At 42.1% G+C, this 18,881-nt stretch overlaps 1 protein-coding gene across 2 annotated transcripts in view; it reads left to right on the top strand.

Moving 5' to 3' along the window:
• The window catches only part of ADAMTS18 (ADAM metallopeptidase with thrombospondin type 1 motif 18), a 107,185-nt gene that overhangs the window by 80,306 nt on the left and 7,998 nt on the right, over positions 1–18,881 (top strand). Inside the window, exons 16-21 of one of the 2 annotated variants that reach the window (XM_090062758.1) lie at positions 5,545–5,686; positions 7,336–7,462; positions 11,477–11,681; positions 13,962–14,153; positions 14,718–14,930; positions 18,415–18,562. In XM_090062758.1, the coding sequence (XP_089918884.1) occupies positions 5,545–5,686; positions 7,336–7,462; positions 11,477–11,681; positions 13,962–14,153; positions 14,718–14,930; positions 18,415–18,562 (1,027 nt within the window). The remainder of the gene's footprint in view (positions 1–5,544; positions 5,687–7,335; positions 7,463–11,476; positions 11,682–13,961; positions 14,154–14,717; positions 14,931–18,414; positions 18,563–18,881) is intronic. The other variant, XM_090062759.1, reaches the window with a different exon arrangement.

Genomic DNA, 18,881 nt, shown 5'->3' on the forward strand with positions numbered 1-18,881 from the left:
TTATTGTTTTAGCTTTGAAATCGAAATTAGCAGCAAAAGAAAAGGGTTATTTACTCAAGAGACTTCAATTTATCCATTGTTTTAACATTTTATGCCCTAAGCAAAAGCCACAGCTCTCTTTCGTCAGAGTAGATCTGGCAAATTCCAGCCATCAAGTCTGTGGTTTTCAAACTCAAGAAGCTGTAAATTTTATAACTCTACGCCCTGCGGTCAGAGCTGCTGAGTGTTGTGTCTGAAGTCAGGTGGTTGGTGTGTTAAAGGTAGACATTAAACAGTTCTGTTGAGAACCTGGAAATGTTTAAAGCAGTTGTTTGCCAGCTGTAAAATTTGGGAGCAAATGCCAATTGGCTGAAAAGACTTTGGAATACATCCAGTTAAGTAGACTGGAGCATTGGAGGTCTTTCCAAATTTGTAGGTCTGATAACTTGTCGCTATATACAGACTTTAGTTATTGGGTTGTTAGAGAAGGGCTTCAAAATGAATGCTTGAAAATATGATGGAAGAACTATTCATATATGCTTGCTAAATTAACAAATTGCAGCTTTTCAGTCGTTTGCATTCTTGACTGAATTTAAAGGAACAGCGTGCTGTCGTTTCAGATGAATGCCACATAATAGATGCTGTTTCTAGAATTCTGAACTGTAAAGTGCTGGGTCCTCGGTAGTCATATAAAGCTGTGCTACTTAGCTGAACAAGGGTGGAAAGAAGAAGGTGGTTGGCTCACTATGCCTAGATCCAAGGTCCAAGTCTACATATTCCCTCTTGTGAGCAAATGGATGCAGAGGAGCTCTTGCCTTGGTTTCCATCTCTATGATTTACCAGTCAGAGTAGCTGACTGCAGGTGATTGGGAAATTAACTTGTGTCCTATCAATAACTATAGGCATTTATTCTCATATCCAGGGAGCATCTGTGTATCCCAGCTCAGACATTTAAAATGTGTGGACCAATCTTCCTTTTTCAGAGATGAGCCGGATTTGGCCCAGATGCACTTAGTGTGGTACTGACAACCTCTTACATGACTGTTAAGTGACAGACACTGGCCTGTCTTGTTCTAACTTGCGAGAGATCGTATACTCTCTTTCTTCTCAATGCTGTCAGTGTGGCAATCTCCCTGTGCTTCAGTGAAGTGAAAGGGATTGGTTGTCATGTCCCTTTTATCTTTTCATTCTTCCTCTTCTTTGATCTGAATTCTACTTCTCCAGTTTTAGACTACATTTGTTTCGTTCCCTGCCTATACTTTAATAGCCCCTAAAGTAAAGAGTACTATAGCTGTAATTCTTAGCAGGTAGGTTACTTCATAGCATTAGTCTAGGGGCTTCTCTGAGATAAATTGTCATCTTGACCTGTCATCTGCCAAAATTGAGACTGTCTTGTTGCTCTGTTTGTAAAGTGTCCAGCAGAATGAGGTTCGAAGTGCATGCCTGGGGCACATACGTACTAACACAATATTGTTAAACTGCTTCTGAATCTCAACAAATACTTTTCAGTTTGTCCAACATCTGAAATGGAACCCAAATATCTTGGTGTCTAAATCCTTCCTCTAATGTTAGACCTCACAATGGATGACAACTTACTATTTCCACTATTTACTTCATTAGTTCAAGTGGCTGAGGTCTGGGCAGTGGATCTAAAGGTACCAATCTGGCTGGTCACCTATGCCAGATTTGGTAGTAATGAGTGTCATAGAAAAAAGCCCCTGAGGAAACTAATAATACTGCCCAAAGAGCAAGAGTGAGAGTAAGCAAGTAAAGTAGGCATGAGGCCTCACACCAGATAATGAGGAGAAAACAAAATATTGACTAGTTCCTCATTAAGTGAACACTAAGCAGGGGTGGGCAATTATTTCAGGGCCACTTACTGAGTTTTGGCAAGCCATCGAGGGCCACATGACAGGCAGCCAGGGGCAGATAAATATTAATTACCTAAATTTTTTAGGGGCCCCGCAGGCTGGATAGAATGGCTTGGTGGGCCGCGTCTGGCTCCCAGGCTGCATTTTGCCCACCCCTGCACTAAAGGGAGGAACAGTCTGGTGGAAAGAAATAATATGAACAGTATGATGATTTAATTAAACATTATATCATAATACACATGTACAAAGAAGCTGATTTAAGGCTTCCCCGATATGCATAATTCTAGTGTTTGCTAACTTTTGAGGGCTTGACTTCACAATTTGCAGTTTTTCAACATTGTTTTTATGTATGCAATACCAAGAGAAGATGAGTCTTGATGCCATCTTCTTGTGTGTACTATAAATCAGAACAATACTTATGTCAAAATTAGGGCTGTGCGAAACGGCACCATTTCATTTTGACTTCCGTTTTGATGTTTTGGTAGTGTTTCATTTAGTTTTGAAGCACTCTTCTGTTTTGTTTCGTTGAAACTCTTTTGCTGTTTCAACGCTGTTTCGACATTTTGCCCATAGGGTATAATGGAGAAGCACAAAACTGCCTATAACTTTGTCATTTCTTGGCAGATTTAAATGAAAACAGCAGGGATGGTAGCCCAATCAGAGCACATGACGACTGCCAGGAGATAGGTGCAGGGGGTTCTGGGAAACTTCACCTCAAATTCTTGAAAGCAAAACCCATGTCACTTGTAAATGTGAAGATGCAGGGAGATGGAAACTGCAGGGATGGTAGCTCCTGCTGAGGCCACAAAGCCTACTAAGTGTCAAGGAGATAGGTGCAGGGGTTTCTGGGAAACTACACCTCAAGCTGATGACAAGCAAAACTCATGACACGTGACTATATGTGTGTATTATAGTGCAGCTGTTTTTCCATCCCTGCCCCAGAGCACTGGGATTGGAAGGGACCTCAGGGAAAGATCACAGTCACTGTCTAGCTACACAGTCAATATGAGAGCAGTCCTTCCCTGCTCTTCCCCCTCCCTCTCCTTACTTTCTGTTTCCTTGCAAGCAAGCCCAGCTCCAAAACTAGTCAAAATTATTCACTGCAGCACAAGAGTAGATAATTAAGACTTTGTGTATGTACAACTATAAGGTATCTTATTGCTATTATGAGTCAGTCTCTGCATGTGTCAGTGGAAGGTCTATTATGTGGATGTGTCAGTGGAAGGTCAATTTTGATTTTAGTTTAACATAAAATGCCCCAAATTATATTAATCTGACTATTAGGAGTCTCCAACTGAATTCTGCAGTGAAACAGAGAGTATACTGTATTGCTGAATGAATATATTTTGCCTGCAAATGATCTGAACTCCTATGTTCTCAGTCTAGAGCAATATCAAGAGTCACTGACTGAAATAAAATATCTGGCTACTAGGAATGGAAAACACAGCTTCCTTTTTTCTTTCTTCTGAAAAATAAATATTACATTGTCCAAATCCTTCATGTGTTCAATATTATTACACTGCAGTTCATGTGAATTTCTTCTGAATTTTCACTATCATGGGTCATTTCTTTTCTCCATTATGTACATATTCAGAATACCTGAAACCCCTTGAGTGCATTTAAACTTTTTATAACATTTCTTGAACATAAAAGACAAATTTAAGTTTGCTGCTGGTTTTTGAAACCCATCTGTTTAGAGACCATGTCTACCTACATGGATGTGCTTGTGCACTTATGTTAGACATCGTATGACATTAATTGATACTGACTGGCTGCCATATTTTATTAGTATCCCTTAAGGTAATCATTAACACAAACTAGAATTGTTTTTAAATGTTAACACTTATCAAAATTGTGGTTAGGAAACGAGGTTAACTGCACCTGCTCTGTATATTTGTAGTGGTCAGATCCATATTGCTGAGGAAATAAAACTTAATAGAACTCTATAATTTTAAAACCAATATAAGGGTGACACTGTTTCTATGGAACATGGATATATATAAGCGTAACTTAGCTCTCAAAAAGCCCTATTGAAAACAAATGATATAAAATAGGCATTTCTGTTTAAATTCAAATTCAAGTTCAAATGTGTGTCAGGCTTTTATTCACCTTGTATTTATTTTATTCCATATTTTATTGGAATAAGCTCAGTAAACTTCAAAACGTTTTGCAAATTAAGGGTGAAATACAATTCACCGGGAATATGTTAAATGCAGTGAACTGCACATTGAGGAGCACCGCCAAAATCCAGACCCACTCAATTAAGTTGCTACTTACTTATCATAGTAAAAAATATATTTCTGATGCTAGTCAGACCACGCATAGACACAAATGGGAAGGAAGATGCAGTATGCACAAAGGAGAGTTATATACTTTCCCGTAGACACATTCATAAGCAGATCTTCTACTGGCATAAATTGTCATCATCCCAATTACTTCAACTATTCTGACTATTATGCCAAGTGAGTTTCTTCTCCATGGACTTCTCACCAACATTTGGCTTTGTAGGGGTAATGGCAGTGTTACAATAAGTGTGCAGGATTATCCATTTACCAGCAAAATGTCTATCTTGTATGTCAAGGCTAAGGAACTGAAAAAATCATGTTCAACCACCTCTATTCCAAGCCTGCAGCCATGCCTTTCCTTTAGGATCATAGGAAAGTAAGGCTAGAGAGGACCTCACAAGGTCATCTAGTCCATTCCACCACTCCAGGCATGATATAATCAAGATCATCTCTGACTATGCCATCCCAGCGAAGTGTCTGTCTAATCTGTTCTTGGTAACTTCCAAGGATGGAGAGAGTCCACAGTTACTTTAGGTAGCCTGTTCCAATGCCTGCCCACCCTTATATGCAGAAAGTTCCTCCTAATCTCCAACCTCAATTTCCTCTGCCGCATCTTGAGGTCACTGCTCCTAGTCCTGTCCCCTGTGGCTACAGAGGAAAGCCCATTTCCATCCCCTCAGTAATTGTCCTTCAGGTATTTGAAGACTGTTATCGCATCATCCCTTGTTCCTAAATTAAACAGATCCTGAATTAATAAACCATTTCAAATCTCGTTTACTGAAATGTTTAAATGCCTTGCTGGTGCCAACAAATGAATTCATAGATTTCATTGTCACACAGGATTATCTAGTTTGGCCTCCTGCACAGTGCAAGACAGAGAATTTTATCCAAAATTAAAGCCCTAAATCTCTATCCAGCAGCTACATTGCTACAAGTAGGTTTCTGAGACTACACTGAGGCATCTACCAGTGCAGAGGTATTTTTAGGTCTAAGGGATTAAGAGACAGGACATATGTTCAGGAAGAAACTGGTCATGATCAAACTGAGATAAACACGTGTCATGGAGTTCTTGGTCCTACTCCATGCCATCTAGCTGTATTTCTGTTTCATTAACCTAACCTAACCTAACTCCCATGTGGGACTTTTCTGTGTTCCTTATCATGTGAAGTGTCATCCGAAGCATGATTTGGCTTTATGCATTGCCATTGGAACCATGCTGCATTAGGATTACAAAGGTGCACTGGGTCATTGAAAATGTATATAATTAAGAGTTAGCATCCTGAGAACTCTTAGAGAAATGTGACATATTAAATATCTCATTTGGGTACATCTTTACATATTCTCAGCTACCTTCAGAATTCCAGAATCTGGTTTTTTTAATCTCACCTCATTTTTTTTAAACTCTCTAGCTTTTGTTACAAGGCACAAATCCTGGTATCTCTTGGGAATACACATTTCCCAAAGCCATCAGTGAGAACAAGACATCTGCCAAGAAACACAGCTACTCCTGGGTGACGATACAGTCAGAGTGCTCAACTGCATGTGGTGGGGGTAGGCAATTTTCCTATTTCCAGTCTTCTATACCTCCTTGTCAAGGCATCTCCCCATAGTCCAGCTCCCTTTAATATGACTATAGTCTATATGAGCATGTACAAGAGGTGTTTATGATCCAACAACAATTATTAAACAAACAAAATATCTAACTTCCTTTATCTTAGAATTTTCTTATTTTGTCCCCAGTTCAGGAAAGCATTCAAGTTGGTGATTCAGCCCATCTTGTTCAGGCCAATACTTAAGCAATAATTAAATTCCTTTGAAGACATAGTACACAAGATGTGCTATATGACTGTCCAGATAACAGCTTTTAGAAAGGAAATGATAAAGGAGCTGAGAAGTAGCATAGAGGTAAAATTTACAGCAGAATATTTAGAGAAATAAGTTACATTATGCGTAGGATGACAGAAACAGTTAGAAATGCTCCCATATTGCCTGTCTGACTTGTCTTTGTTGTATCTATGGACTGCATGTGATGTAAATAACATAACACTGGGCATGTCTACATATGCATTTATGCTGGCTTAAATTTACTGCTCAGTAAATTACTGCACAGTATGCAGTATGCATGCAGGCATTAAAGCACATTAACACTGTGTGTGGACTGACTTGGGACTAAAGTTAGTCCCAAATCAGTCCACACACACAGTGTTACTATGCAGTATGTCATCTACATGTGTGTTACTGTGCAGTAACTAATTGGGCATAAATTTGATACCTGCATGATGCTGTTCACTCAAGTCAGTGTAAGTTACCATATTTATTACACCGTATGGATGTGAACATGTAGACATGTGCAGTTACTGCACAGTAAATGTTCATGTGTAGATGTGCCCACTGTAAAGAAAAATAAGTAAATCCATAGAGTCACTCACTGTTCTTAAATCATTGGCAGCCCTCACTGAATTCAGTGGACTATCTTTACATGGAAAGAGGCAGACTATCCCATAGCAAGTTCCAGCAGGATTACTTGTGTGAAATAGAGCAAGAAGGATTTGGCTCAGAATACGGACGCTTATGATCAAGAGACTACGGCTCACTTACACATTTACCATAATGTGTCAGGACTAATTCCTCGATTGCAAAAGCCCTGACATCAAGAAACACTCAAGGTTCAGATAAATGCAGTTTTTGTCTGATTAAATCTTAATCTGATAAACTCACAGGCACTATTCCCACATGTCTTTTTCCATTATTCAAACTAGATATGCACCAGTCAAAGCAACCTCAAACAGGCTAAGGATAGCTATAGAGACAGAGAATAAACAAGGTGACAAACATTTTGCCAGGTTTTAACCACGTGGGAAAGGTTCTTTGAAAGCCTGCCTGGATCCTACAGGTAGCTTGACATGTTACTGATTTTGACCCAGTGATTCTGCTATACTTCTATACTCTGCAAATACACCGTGTAGGTTAATATGGTAAAGGTGAGTTCAGTGGTAGCCATAGCATTTGCATTGCATAAGAGGAAGCAAATGTTAAGACCAAATTTTCTCTACTGTAATTCCATGTAAGTCAATGAAATTGCATGGACAATGAATTTGAGCTGTGTACTGCAGTTTAAAATACTGTACTAACACACTGTTTCTCCTTTTATTTAGAAGTTGGGTAATACTTAGTTTTATTTTTTGCTGGTATCTCCATAGGGCACTTTACAGCAAAAACACTTTGTTTACAAGACCATCACATGCGTGTGAATTCCTCTTTCTGTGACCCAAGGACAAAGCCTGTAACGGAAACAAAACTGTGCAATACTAACCCCTGCCCAGCATAGTAAGTGGTGCTTATTCCTATACCATTTTTGCTATCGTCTTTGTATTTGTTGAGGAATAAGTTCAGTATTAACCTGCATTCTTATGAGTACTTTGTGCCATGTATCAGTGATGTGACTGATTTCAAACTGCACCGATTTCTCTAGGAAAGTAAGGAAATAATGATTGTGTTGTATAGGCTTCCTGCACAGCAGTAGCAAATGGAGGTAGGGAGGATGAATGATTAGAATGCGGTTTGGGAGCCTTGCCTTTCCGTGAAGCTTCATGATTGATTATTACCCCAAACAAAAAATACTATATATAGATATAGTATATATATAGTTGTTGTATCTACGGACTGCACGTGATATATATATTATTACACCAGTAAGGAGCACATTTAAGCCAAACAGAGAGAATGCCAACAGCATGGTCAGTACTGTAGGAGATGCAACCAAACATAGGCGGCCGTTGATTCAAGGATCTAATTGTTTAGAAGACATAAACACCTAAGTTGAAATGCTAACATAAAAATGAGGGCAGATCACCTGTTATTTCCCCTGCTTACGCCTGTGAGAGTGAGAATCTCTGATTTGCAAACATCTTATTTATCATAATGGCTTGACAGGAAAATAGCACACTCACTGAAATTACTCACTGAAATTTAATGGGCTATTTTCCTCCATCCAGGAATAATCTGGTGAGATAAATCTAACAGATTTGTATGCTGTGTAATAGCCTGGGTTATAGTTAAAATCTATGGCTTCAAATACATTTAACCTGCTTAAAAATGATCCAACAATGGTTTGAAATTTCCTGCAAAATTTAGAAATTACAACACAGGACATAAAATCCAAATGGCAAATTATAGAGTAGGGCCTCAAAAAGATAGAAATAAGATTGAAGTAGTGGCAATGTGACAAATGAGCGCTCCTTGTGCCTGCTTCAGCAGTTTTTTTGGATTGCCTTTGGCCACACTATTGTCTGAATACTAATTTTAAGTGATCTTTGTAGCCAAACACAGCCTGTTTGTGTATGATTTATCTGTTGCCAAATGTATTTTTATCCAATGGGCTCAATTTGGTGTAGACAGAAAAGCAATCTGTGATGCTTCCAGGATTCTTTGCTAGCTGTTTATATTTTCCTGATTTTGATTTGGCGTTGTCTTGGTATAATGATTCTAAAATATGACGTTTTATTTTAATCTTGTACTAGGACTACACATGTAACTCCTGTTACCATTAATGGGACTTCACATGCACTGTGAAGCTCGCAATTAGTGCATACAGCTATTGAGAGGGAATATGTAATGAAAATTTTTTTGAGGTATGGTATCATTCCTCCGGGCTAAATTCAACTCTGATTTATTACCTGAAGGCAGTCAGATAATGAATTTTTAACAATAAAATATAGTATAACATGTTCTCATGGACAGCAGGATGTCTAGGGTCCACTGAATGCATGTTTGAGCAACAAATGGCGGCCGTATCATCAGATGGTGTGATATGGCATCTCTTCCTTCAACTGAATGGAGTTCTGCTAGGTCACATAATTTAGGATTTGGTTGATAAATGTACAGTGTGTGATAGGATCCACCCCACCTAACTGTGACAGCCCCACAGTTTTAAAATAATGCCTAACATTGAGAAAACAAATAAGGAATTGTAAGGAGAAAATAAAACCTAAAGCAATAGATTAGGCATAATCCAGGAAGAACACCCGATGATAGATAACGCACATGTAGATCAACATCACCTTTGCATGACAGCATAAAATGGACGACTGTAGATTTGAAGGTTCAGCAAATTAAAAATTAGTGCACAACAGGAACAAAGACTCATTAATATGAGGAGGTACAAAATTACTACTCTGAGAGTGCCAGAGGTAAGAACAGAAAAAAAGGCATCAGAACTGTATAATGTTATTATTGGAGCAAAGGGCTGCCAAATCTGGTCATAATTATTGAAGTTATTTGAGCTAATGAAAGATAGTTTTGGAGCATGGCCAGAATAGTCTTGGAAAATGGCAGCTTAAAGAAGGCATTCAAGCAGGTTTATAACAACCGTCTATGTGAAAAAGGATAATGCTAAACAGGTATAGTGTGTAAGCTCTTTAAAAAAACCCCTTTTTTATTTTACCTATTTACCTGAATAGGTATATACCTGAGTATAACCAGTGAAAACCTATACAATTGATTAGAATCATAACTTCTGTCCAGAAGTGTGTGTTTCAAGTGTCTTTTCTGAGGCAGACTGCAGAGGGGATAGTCATATGATTTTGGAGGCTTAATATTCCTTTTTCCTTGAAATCTTTCACAACTTTGGGCACGTGGGGCGTGTGATTGTGTATGTGACTTTAGAGACGTTGTACAAAAGTAAAGCTGGCCAAGCAATTAGAATGCATATATGTGCCCCCCCACTTAGCGTGCGTGTGTGTACACGCATGTGGTTAATTTGACATTGTTTTATTTATATGGCTGCTCATACTGCCCAAAGTATTTGTTTCAGGACATCTTCTAAATCCTCTGAACCCATTCCATTTTTTTTCCGTTTTATTTTAAAGACGGACAGAACTTTGTAAACAAATATATTATCCAGAGCAAAGGCAAGGCAGGAATATTGGGATTCAGAAAAGAACTGGGCATCACCGATACAATGTCTAGGCCCATGTGCTTTAGTGTCTGTATACAGATGCTTTCAGAGTTGAATTCCTGAAGGCTGAGCATCTGCCCAGACATATATTTGAAGATTTAGTTCCCATTTTTTCCTCTCTCCTTCTGACTCTTCAGCATGCGTTTCAGTGGATCCTTTTTTCTCCTGTGTTCCCTTTGGGGTCTGACATGGTTTTCTTCTTGGCCTCCCCTCCTACAAGCTCTCTGAAAGATAATGTCTTCTCATGTGGCTTCAACCACCTCAGCCTTTCTACTGCTTTCTAGTTTATTGGAGGTAACCAACAACCAAAAAGAGGAATATGGCCAAAACTGAATTCCTGAATATTTTATTCCATCAAAGAGCTAGCAGGAGGAATTTCTGTAGAGTTCAAAATCCTTTCTTTATGCCAGACCCATTGTTGTGCTGGCACACATATACCCTAGCAGGCCAGGCACCATACAAATCTTGGGTCAAATCATAGCTCAAAATCCCTTGTAACTTTTCTTTGAGACCTAAAAGAACCAGGTCAGAAAGTGATGGCTCTGGTATGTTCTTTCATATTTTCTTGCTGTACTTTACCATATATACATATATATGCAAATATATATATATTTGCATATAACATTCACCTTTCCCCAAAAAGCAGCTGCTGGAAACTGGAGTGCATGTGATATGTGAGAGATATGGTAAGTGCAGGTTCTGCCACTTGTTGCTGAACCCAAAAGTGAAACCTGCAGCAACCTGCAACAGAACAATAAGCAGGCTCAGCTCCCTTGCTGCTGCTATTCTGTTACTAACTCCAAGGTAAGGTCTTTTTTCCTTCAGTCTGCCTTCCAGGAACAAGATGCTTACGTGTGTGTTGTATGTGAGAAGATGTGGTATTAAACCCCGCCCCCCCAACACACCTTCCTTGTCTTTTTGATGATTTGAAGCCATCAAATTATTCAATAGCAAGCTATATATCTGTGCAATTTTATTATGGGTTTTTTTTGGGTCTTCCCTCTTCTCTGGCTTGTTTCACTTGCACAGTATGGGCTGTTATATATTAAATCATGGGAAATGGCCCTTTGTAACTATTTATGAAGTATACTGGATATTTATAAAAGTATCCCTGTGGGACTATTATAAAGCAACAACAATTAAAAGCTGGTGATTGTAGACTAAATGGTTGGTAGTTCATTCATATAAAAATGTGGTGTGTGCTTTGTTAAATAGAAGACATCAGTATTACAGAAGAACATTGCCAAGCCATTTAAATGCAACACCAACAGAATGCATGACATTTTCTCACTGGGCTGTTTGTTAAGTAACTGGACCTTGCATGCATTGGTTTTAGAGGGTGCGTTATAGTCATGGTAATACATTAAGGTATTCTCTCTTTTAAGCTGGTCGACAGGTGAATGGAGCACTTGCAGCAAATCTTGTGGTGGAGGGCAACAAAGTCGCTTGATTCAGTGTGTGCAGAAAAAATCTTTTCAAAAGGAGGAGGTGGTACCACATTCCCTTTGTCCAGTCAGCACTCCAGCTCAGGTACAGATGTGTAATAACAGAGACTGTCCCCCTGAATGGAGCACTGGACCTTGGTCGCAGGTAAGACTTGCTATGTGTTGTGTGTTAAAATGATAGATATGGTGGTACACGTTCTGATGGCCGAGGTGGCATGAATGAATTGAATAAATATTCTGCACTTGGAGCCTGCCTTTTTCAAAGGTCTGTTTATTCTAATACTACGTACAATCGAATTTGTTTTTAGATATCAGCCTTCAAAAAAGAGATCCAAAAGTAAGGCTGATATACCTACATACATGAAGTTGTACCTGCTTACACCAATTCTGAATTTGGCTCTCAATCAACAGGGGAAAAGGAACAACGTCCTGGTACAGCCCTACCCCCCAACCTTCATACTTCTGCCCCCCATATACAGGTTTATCTAGTTTTCTCAAACACAAGACTCTACGGTATCTTGAAAGAACAGGCCCCTTACCAGTACATTCAGTATGTCAGAAATATTAACATTTCTCAGAGAAGGAATATCGTCAATGATACCATGGAGGACAGAATAATGAGCGAGGATTAGACTTCCACACTAGCAGACATATTCACTTTTTAAGTCCGGGGAAATACAATTCCAGTTTCCTGAAGGACATATACAGTAATTGCTTATTTACTTCAGTCTTTGTTCGTGTAGCCCATTCCCAATGAGTAATTTAATTGTTCAGTAAATTATTGTTAGTGGCTTAAGTCAGTAGCGGCATGCCTGCAGGCAGATTCCTCTGTGCACACCCTCTTTCAGAAATGTATGAAAAGCCTGACAAGCTATATGCTTAAGGTAAAAACTCAGCCCTGCTGTTTTTGCAATGCTGTTGATGCAAGCAGATAGTGAATGTTAATTTAAGGGTAAATGGACTGCCACAGGATCTTTAAATTTAAGGGAGAACTGACACTATGGATCTACATTTAAGGGAACTGATTTCATTTATTGAGCTTCAAGATTGACTGGAATCTATTGTAAAATTTAATATTTTTAAACACAATAAGCATTATAACGCTGCTACTCTGTGAGAGATTAGAAGGGCTGATTTAGGTAGACACAGTTATGAAGGGTATACTTTTCCAATACATATAGGTTAAGCAGACGTTCGAAAAGCCTGAACGGGAAGTGATGTATGTTTTATTTTGTGCTTTACTTTAAGCACCCAAGGTTCAGTCGAGAGCAAACAGAACAGATGTTCGCCCTTTGGTGGGACAGCTGCCAGCCCTAGCTGAAACTAGTGGCGGGGGGGGGGGGGGCGCTCCCGCACACACCTCCCAGCAGGCTATCAGAAAATGCCAAGGCCAGCCAAGAAGTCGAGCAGCTGGCCACCCCGGATTGGCCAGCGCAACAGCCCCGCCTCCCCATAGCAGCAGCCAGCTCTAAGTGGTGGTGAGAGGGAGAATGGGGGTCTCTGCCTTGGCCTGAGCCTCCTCAGACCTGAGCCCACACGAAGAGTTGGGGGAGGCCCACATGACAGAGGTTTCCTTCCTTGCTGCCCGGCCTGGCTGGCTATCATGGTTTTTCTTTGCAGCCCTGGCCCCCTGGCTGGCTGTCAGCAGCAGTGCAGGGGTGGGGGGTGGAAGGAGAGAGGAGTGGAGACCCCCACCATGTGGGCTCCCTCCAAGCTTTGCTGGCTCAGGTCCACATGGTGTGGGCCTCTGCTCCCCTTCTTCCCCTTGCTACTCCTGACAGCCAGCTATTCATGGGGGGTCAGAGCTGGGGAGAGGAGCTGTACCGATCAGCTGGGCTAGGAGTAGGGAAGAAGCCCCTAGCTCGTGCCCTGCCCCCCAGCTGTACTGGCTCAGGCCAGGGCTGGGTCCAGCTGGGGCTGGCGCCCTCCCTGCCAAGCCACTGCTGACAGCTGGCATGGCCCCCAGCCCCACCTCCTGCCTGTGGTCAGCTCTGAGAGAGCCCCCTTGGCCAGAGCAGATGAGCACGGCTGAGGTTAGCACACCACCCTGTAAGAGGGGGTTAGCAGAGGCCAGCAAAGCAGCCTGGGATGCTGGGGACTGTGACCTAACTTGAGCCTGGAGGGAATCTGGTAAAGAAATTCGATAGACCAGTGTTGAAGAAAAGAAATATTCATGTGCAATGTCTGTACCTGGCTGTAAATTCAATAGTTTTGTGCCACTCTAATTCCAGTACACTCTCTCGCTCTCTCTGTTTTCCCCATTTTACTTCTTTCAACATTTTAATGACAGAATTTCAAGGTTACAGATTTTTTAATGGTGGCAACAGAGTAGCTTGTTCCTTGGTTTTATATCCTATTGACAATAGGAAAAAAAAGGCTAATTTTAAATAACCTTGGGTTAAGAGAGCATTTCTTTTTGCCACAGTGTTCTAAGACCTGTGGGAGAGGCATTAAGAAACGGGACGTTTACTGCAAAGGCAACAGCTCTTTCAAGGTGAAAATCTTACCGGAGAGTTTGTGCAGCAGAGAACCCAAGCCAGAACCCCAGCAGACCTGCGTGCTAGGACGATGCCCCAAGAACGACCGACTCCAGTGGATGATTTCTTCTTGGAGTGAGGTACACTACTGAAGTCTTAATGACAGCCTGCCTTACCTTGCAAAAGAAAGCTGACATGCACAGAGCAAATGAAAGGCAAAAAAATGCTAGGGATTCAAAAAGGGTTAAAATACAAATGCTAACTGAATCATATGTACAGGTTTGTCTGACTTTTAAAAAATAATTAGTAACTTTGGGTGCCTCATTTTTCAGGTGTCATCCTTACAACCATTCAGGGGGCTGATTTTGGAAGTGCTGAGCGCGTGACCCTTGAAAATGAGGCCCTGCTGAGGAGTTTTAAGGAGGTCGCTGATAAAAATGAGGCGCTCAACTGCAGTTTTGAAATTGTACGCCCCTGTATCAAAATATACTTAGCTGTACCATGCTATCAGTTGGTATGTCAGACTCCACTCACTTCACAAGAAGTTCCAAAATTGCAGCCTGCATATTATCACGGAAACATTTTTTTAGTTCTTCGAAGCATTTCTAACTTCCACTAAAACTTTTATCATCTTAAACAGAAGAGATATCCTTTACTTACATTTTTAAAATATATTTCTGAGCAGCGCACTTATGCCCCCACAGTGTTCAACCTCCTGTGGCGCTGGTGTAAGAAAGCGGGAAATGAAGTGCATTGAGAAAAGCGTCCATGGAAAACTGATCACCTTCCCGCAGCGAAGATGTCGGAACATAAAGAAACCAAGCACAGAGCTGGAAGAAACCTGTAACAATGGAGCTTGTCCATTGGTGACATTATATAGCATGGTGTCTGGATGGTACTCCTCACCCTGGCAACAGGTATGAGGAAATAATCAAGCAGGAGAACAGAGGTCCCCTCTATATGGTCTATTACACAATTACCCAGTTATTTTATAATAAATTTAGATTGGCTACGTGTGCAAGTTAACTTTGGCACCTTAGAAGGTCCAACCAGCTATAAAGTTATTGCTAAAAAAATGTGTAATAGCTTTATACAGCAAAAGCTGTGTTAACTGGTACTTTATTAGCTGGAAAGCTCTATTAACTGCCATCCGAGGGGCGGCGCAAAAGTGAAACCGGAAGTACCACTTCTAGGTTTTGCCGCCACCGCGAGCAGAGTTCTTGCCACTTCTTCAGCCCATGGCCCAGGGCAAAGCCACCTGCACGGGGCAAAGCGGCCTGCACAGGACGCCCCTCCCTGTCCCCCTGCACACTGATGCTGGGGAGCGCACCAGACAGCGCACATTTGATTCCCCCCGGGAAGGGGGGATGCCGGATAAAAGAGCTTTTACTGTAGCTGGTTTCTAGCAAGCCTTAATTTGCACATGTAGGCAAACCCTGTTGCTGGGAGACTGCAGCTGCTGTGATCTTCCAGCTGTGGGAGCACGGCTGGGCCCAAGAGTCCCTGCAGCTGACTCTCAACTCCAGAAGCAGCTTGCAGCTGTGAGATGCTGTGTCCTGGCAGGTGTGGGGCACTGCTGTTATCTCCCAGCTCCGAGAGTGCATGTTATATTCTGTGGCTGGGAGAGTACAGTGGCTGCAGTCTCCCAGCTGCAGGGGTGCATGAGACTCCCCCATGGCTGGGAGCCCGGTCAGTGGTGGGGGCCTACTTCTTGCTGGTGTCATTTTTATGTCATGTTACGGTGAGGGGCCTGATCTTATTTTTTTTGTCAGAGCCATGGTCGGGGGCAAGCTGCCGGCAGGCTGAGTGGCCCCCGAGCTGTGGGGGCCCCCGGTTCTTCCCTCCAGAGGGGTGGTGTCTCCTAGGGCGGCCCGGGTGAGCTGCTAGCTTGGAGGCAGCACCTGGCCTGATCCAACTGTTCCCTGACCGCACCCAAGGAGCAATGCCTGGTGGGCTTCCAGTGGTGGGCTTGGGGAAGGGTTGGAGTGGGCTGGGTGCTGCTGCGCCTGCTAGCAGCCCACCTGGGTGGCTACTGAGGCAAGGACTGCCCCCTGCCCCCACAGCTCGTTCCCCAGCCACAGGAGAGGTGGACAGGCTCCCCTCATAAAAAGGATTGGGCTTCTCACCACTTCTGCTTTCAGCAGGCTCCTGCTGCCAGCAGGACATCTGGAGCTGCCCAGGAATGGGCTGGCTTGCCTCTGGGGCAGCACAGGAAGGCGGCAGGAGGGTGGCTGGATTTGCTGGCTGCCAGAGAGGGATGGCGCGTAGGATGCTGGAAGCCCAAGCAGGCTGCTAGCTGGCCAGTGCTGCCCCAGCTTGGAGGCACCCGATCCAACTTTTCCCCCCAAGCATGTCCAGGCTTCCAGTGCTCCGTGCACCACCCCCATCACTTTCTCCAGCTGCCAGCAAACCCAGCTGCACCCTCCTGCTGCCTTCCTGCGCTGCCCCAGGGGCAAGCCAGCCCGTTCCTGGGGGGCCCAGGTGTTCTGCCAGTAACAGGAGCCTGCTGAAAGCAGAAGGGGTGAAGGGCCCGATCCTTTTCTTCTCAGTAGTCTGCCTGCCTCTCCCATGACTTGGGGGTGAGCTGACGGCTGCATCATTGCAAGAGGCAACCTTACAAACTAAACTACATTGGGACGTAGTTTAGTTTGCAATGAAGCAAGCTCGTTTAAACCCCCCAAAGCTCTTGTACATGTAGCGTGACGCTTTCAAGTCACACAAAGTGACATTGTCATCACATGTACATGGTAGTGGCGTCACATGTACAAGCGCTGAATGGCTTAACATTTAGCAGCCAATGGGAATGTCTGTTCTTCAGGGTTGTTGGAGTTTTATGAGAAAGCCAGACTATGGATAGTGTAATGCTTGTTGTAACACTTGCTGAATTTTGAAATAGTTACAAGACTTGGCAGGACCAGAGAAGACAAGAGAAATGCACAGACAGCTCACACACAGTAGTTCAGCTTTCCCAAGAGAAGTCCAGAGCATGGTATAAGCATCCACGATGGGACTGTTGATTCTTAGACAAGATCTACACTGTAATCAGGCGAGATTGCAATATGACAGGTAGACATCCCTTCATGTCTGTATTTATGGCACTAGCTTTAAATCTAGCTACTTCAGGTACTAATAGCAGTGAAACAAGGACTGCATAACCCCATCAAGGAGCCCAGGGGGATGGCTCAGGAGGTAATTTTTGCCAGTATGTTCCTATCTATATGGCAGCTGGAGGTCACACCAGAATTACTTCTCTGATGTTAGGCCTCAAACAAACTGGGCTTAAGTTAGCCCCAGTATATCTACAGTATCTCTCTCTCTCTCCTCTTTGCCATTTGAGATACGGGATATTGGGCCAGATGGACCTGTGATCAGACTCAGTATATCATTTCTTCTGTTCTAACGTGTGTTGCAGTTGAGCCTCTTAAAAGTTAATAGACTAAAGTTATGTCCTAAGAAATGTCAGACTATATAGATGTTGAAGCATAATTCAGCTGGTCAATGTTCATTATATGTTTTCGTGCAGACAGTTTCTTTTTTCTGAAAGTGAAGATAATAGTCAACAATGTTATCGGTGCTCCAGAGATGCTCCATTCCATGTTCATTTCCCAATTCTGCCTTTCCCTTCTTCCTGAAGTGTACTGTGCTTGAACTGTTATATATCTACATGCATAACAGATTTGAGCATCTGCACAGATAGTTTTCAGTTCCCTAAATACTTTGATTAATTACTGGCTGAGTCCATATTTATTTCTACATTCTTGCAAACAAGCTTCTGTATTTCTGGAACTTATCTACTTGGTGAGATATATCATATCTATGAGACATACTCATTTAAAAGCATATACATGCAACAGTGCATGCCTGACAATTGTAATTGGACAAAAATGAACACAGCTGTCTTAAGGGCATACTTTTCATGAAACACATATAAATAAAAGACTGATTTCACTTTATAATACCTCATATATCTTCCTGAAAATGCTTAATTTTTTTCCCTTCCCAGATACTTCCACATTCCTGGCATCATTGAGACGTTACCTTTCAAAAACACCAGCAGTGCACCCAGAGACTAAAAGTTTCAAGAGAGTTGAGCACATGCAATCAGGGGAAGCTTTTTTTAAAGAGTATAGCTCCCAGTTAGGCACCTAAGTAGGTAATCAGATTTTTCGGCATTGCTCAGCATATTGAATGAAATCTGGGTGCAGAAATTTTTGAAAGTCTGGCCATGGCTGTAGGTGCTGAGCACTCAGGACGTCTGGCCTTGAGCTTTTCCATGCTATTGAGCTACTCTTCTTCGAGTCTTCTTCAAAGTATTTAAGAGCCTTTCCATTGATTTTGGAGGTATTGGAAGACTATGTGCTTCTTTATGAAATGTGGCTTCTCATTTTTCCCCCTCTGCAGTGTACGGTAACATGTGGTGGGGGAGTGCAAACGCGGACCGTGCAATGCTTGAGGCAGGGACGACCAGCATCTGGATGTCTGCCCCATCAGAAACTGGCTATCTCAAGAGCCTGCAATACCAACTTTTGCCCAGCTCCTGAGAAAAAAGGTAAAACTTGCATTTCTTCAGGATGGGGTGGGTTGGATCTCTCAAACTTTTATGCCTCAGCAAAAAAAATCTTTTTTTCCAGGAGCATTTGGAACATAAATAGCTTTTGGCGCTTTCCTGGCCAAATCCAAAATTGTTCAGCAACACCATGGCTCTCAGCACTCCAATACATTTGTGAAGTGCAGCACCTTTCTTTTCACAAGAAGCCCTCTTAAAACAGATGGAGGAGGATAACTGTGAGATCTGATCCATACAAGGCAAGGGTAGAGTTTTTAAAAAGCCAGCACATGTTGATTAAGAAGTAGATACATACTTTCTA

Source organism: Crocodylus siamensis, chromosome 9, assembly GCF_052110815.1.
Source record: "Crocodylus siamensis isolate JL-2025a chromosome 9, ASM5211081v1, whole genome shotgun sequence".
In the NCBI taxonomy this organism is placed as follows: Eukaryota; Metazoa; Chordata; order Crocodylia; family Crocodylidae; genus Crocodylus; species Crocodylus siamensis.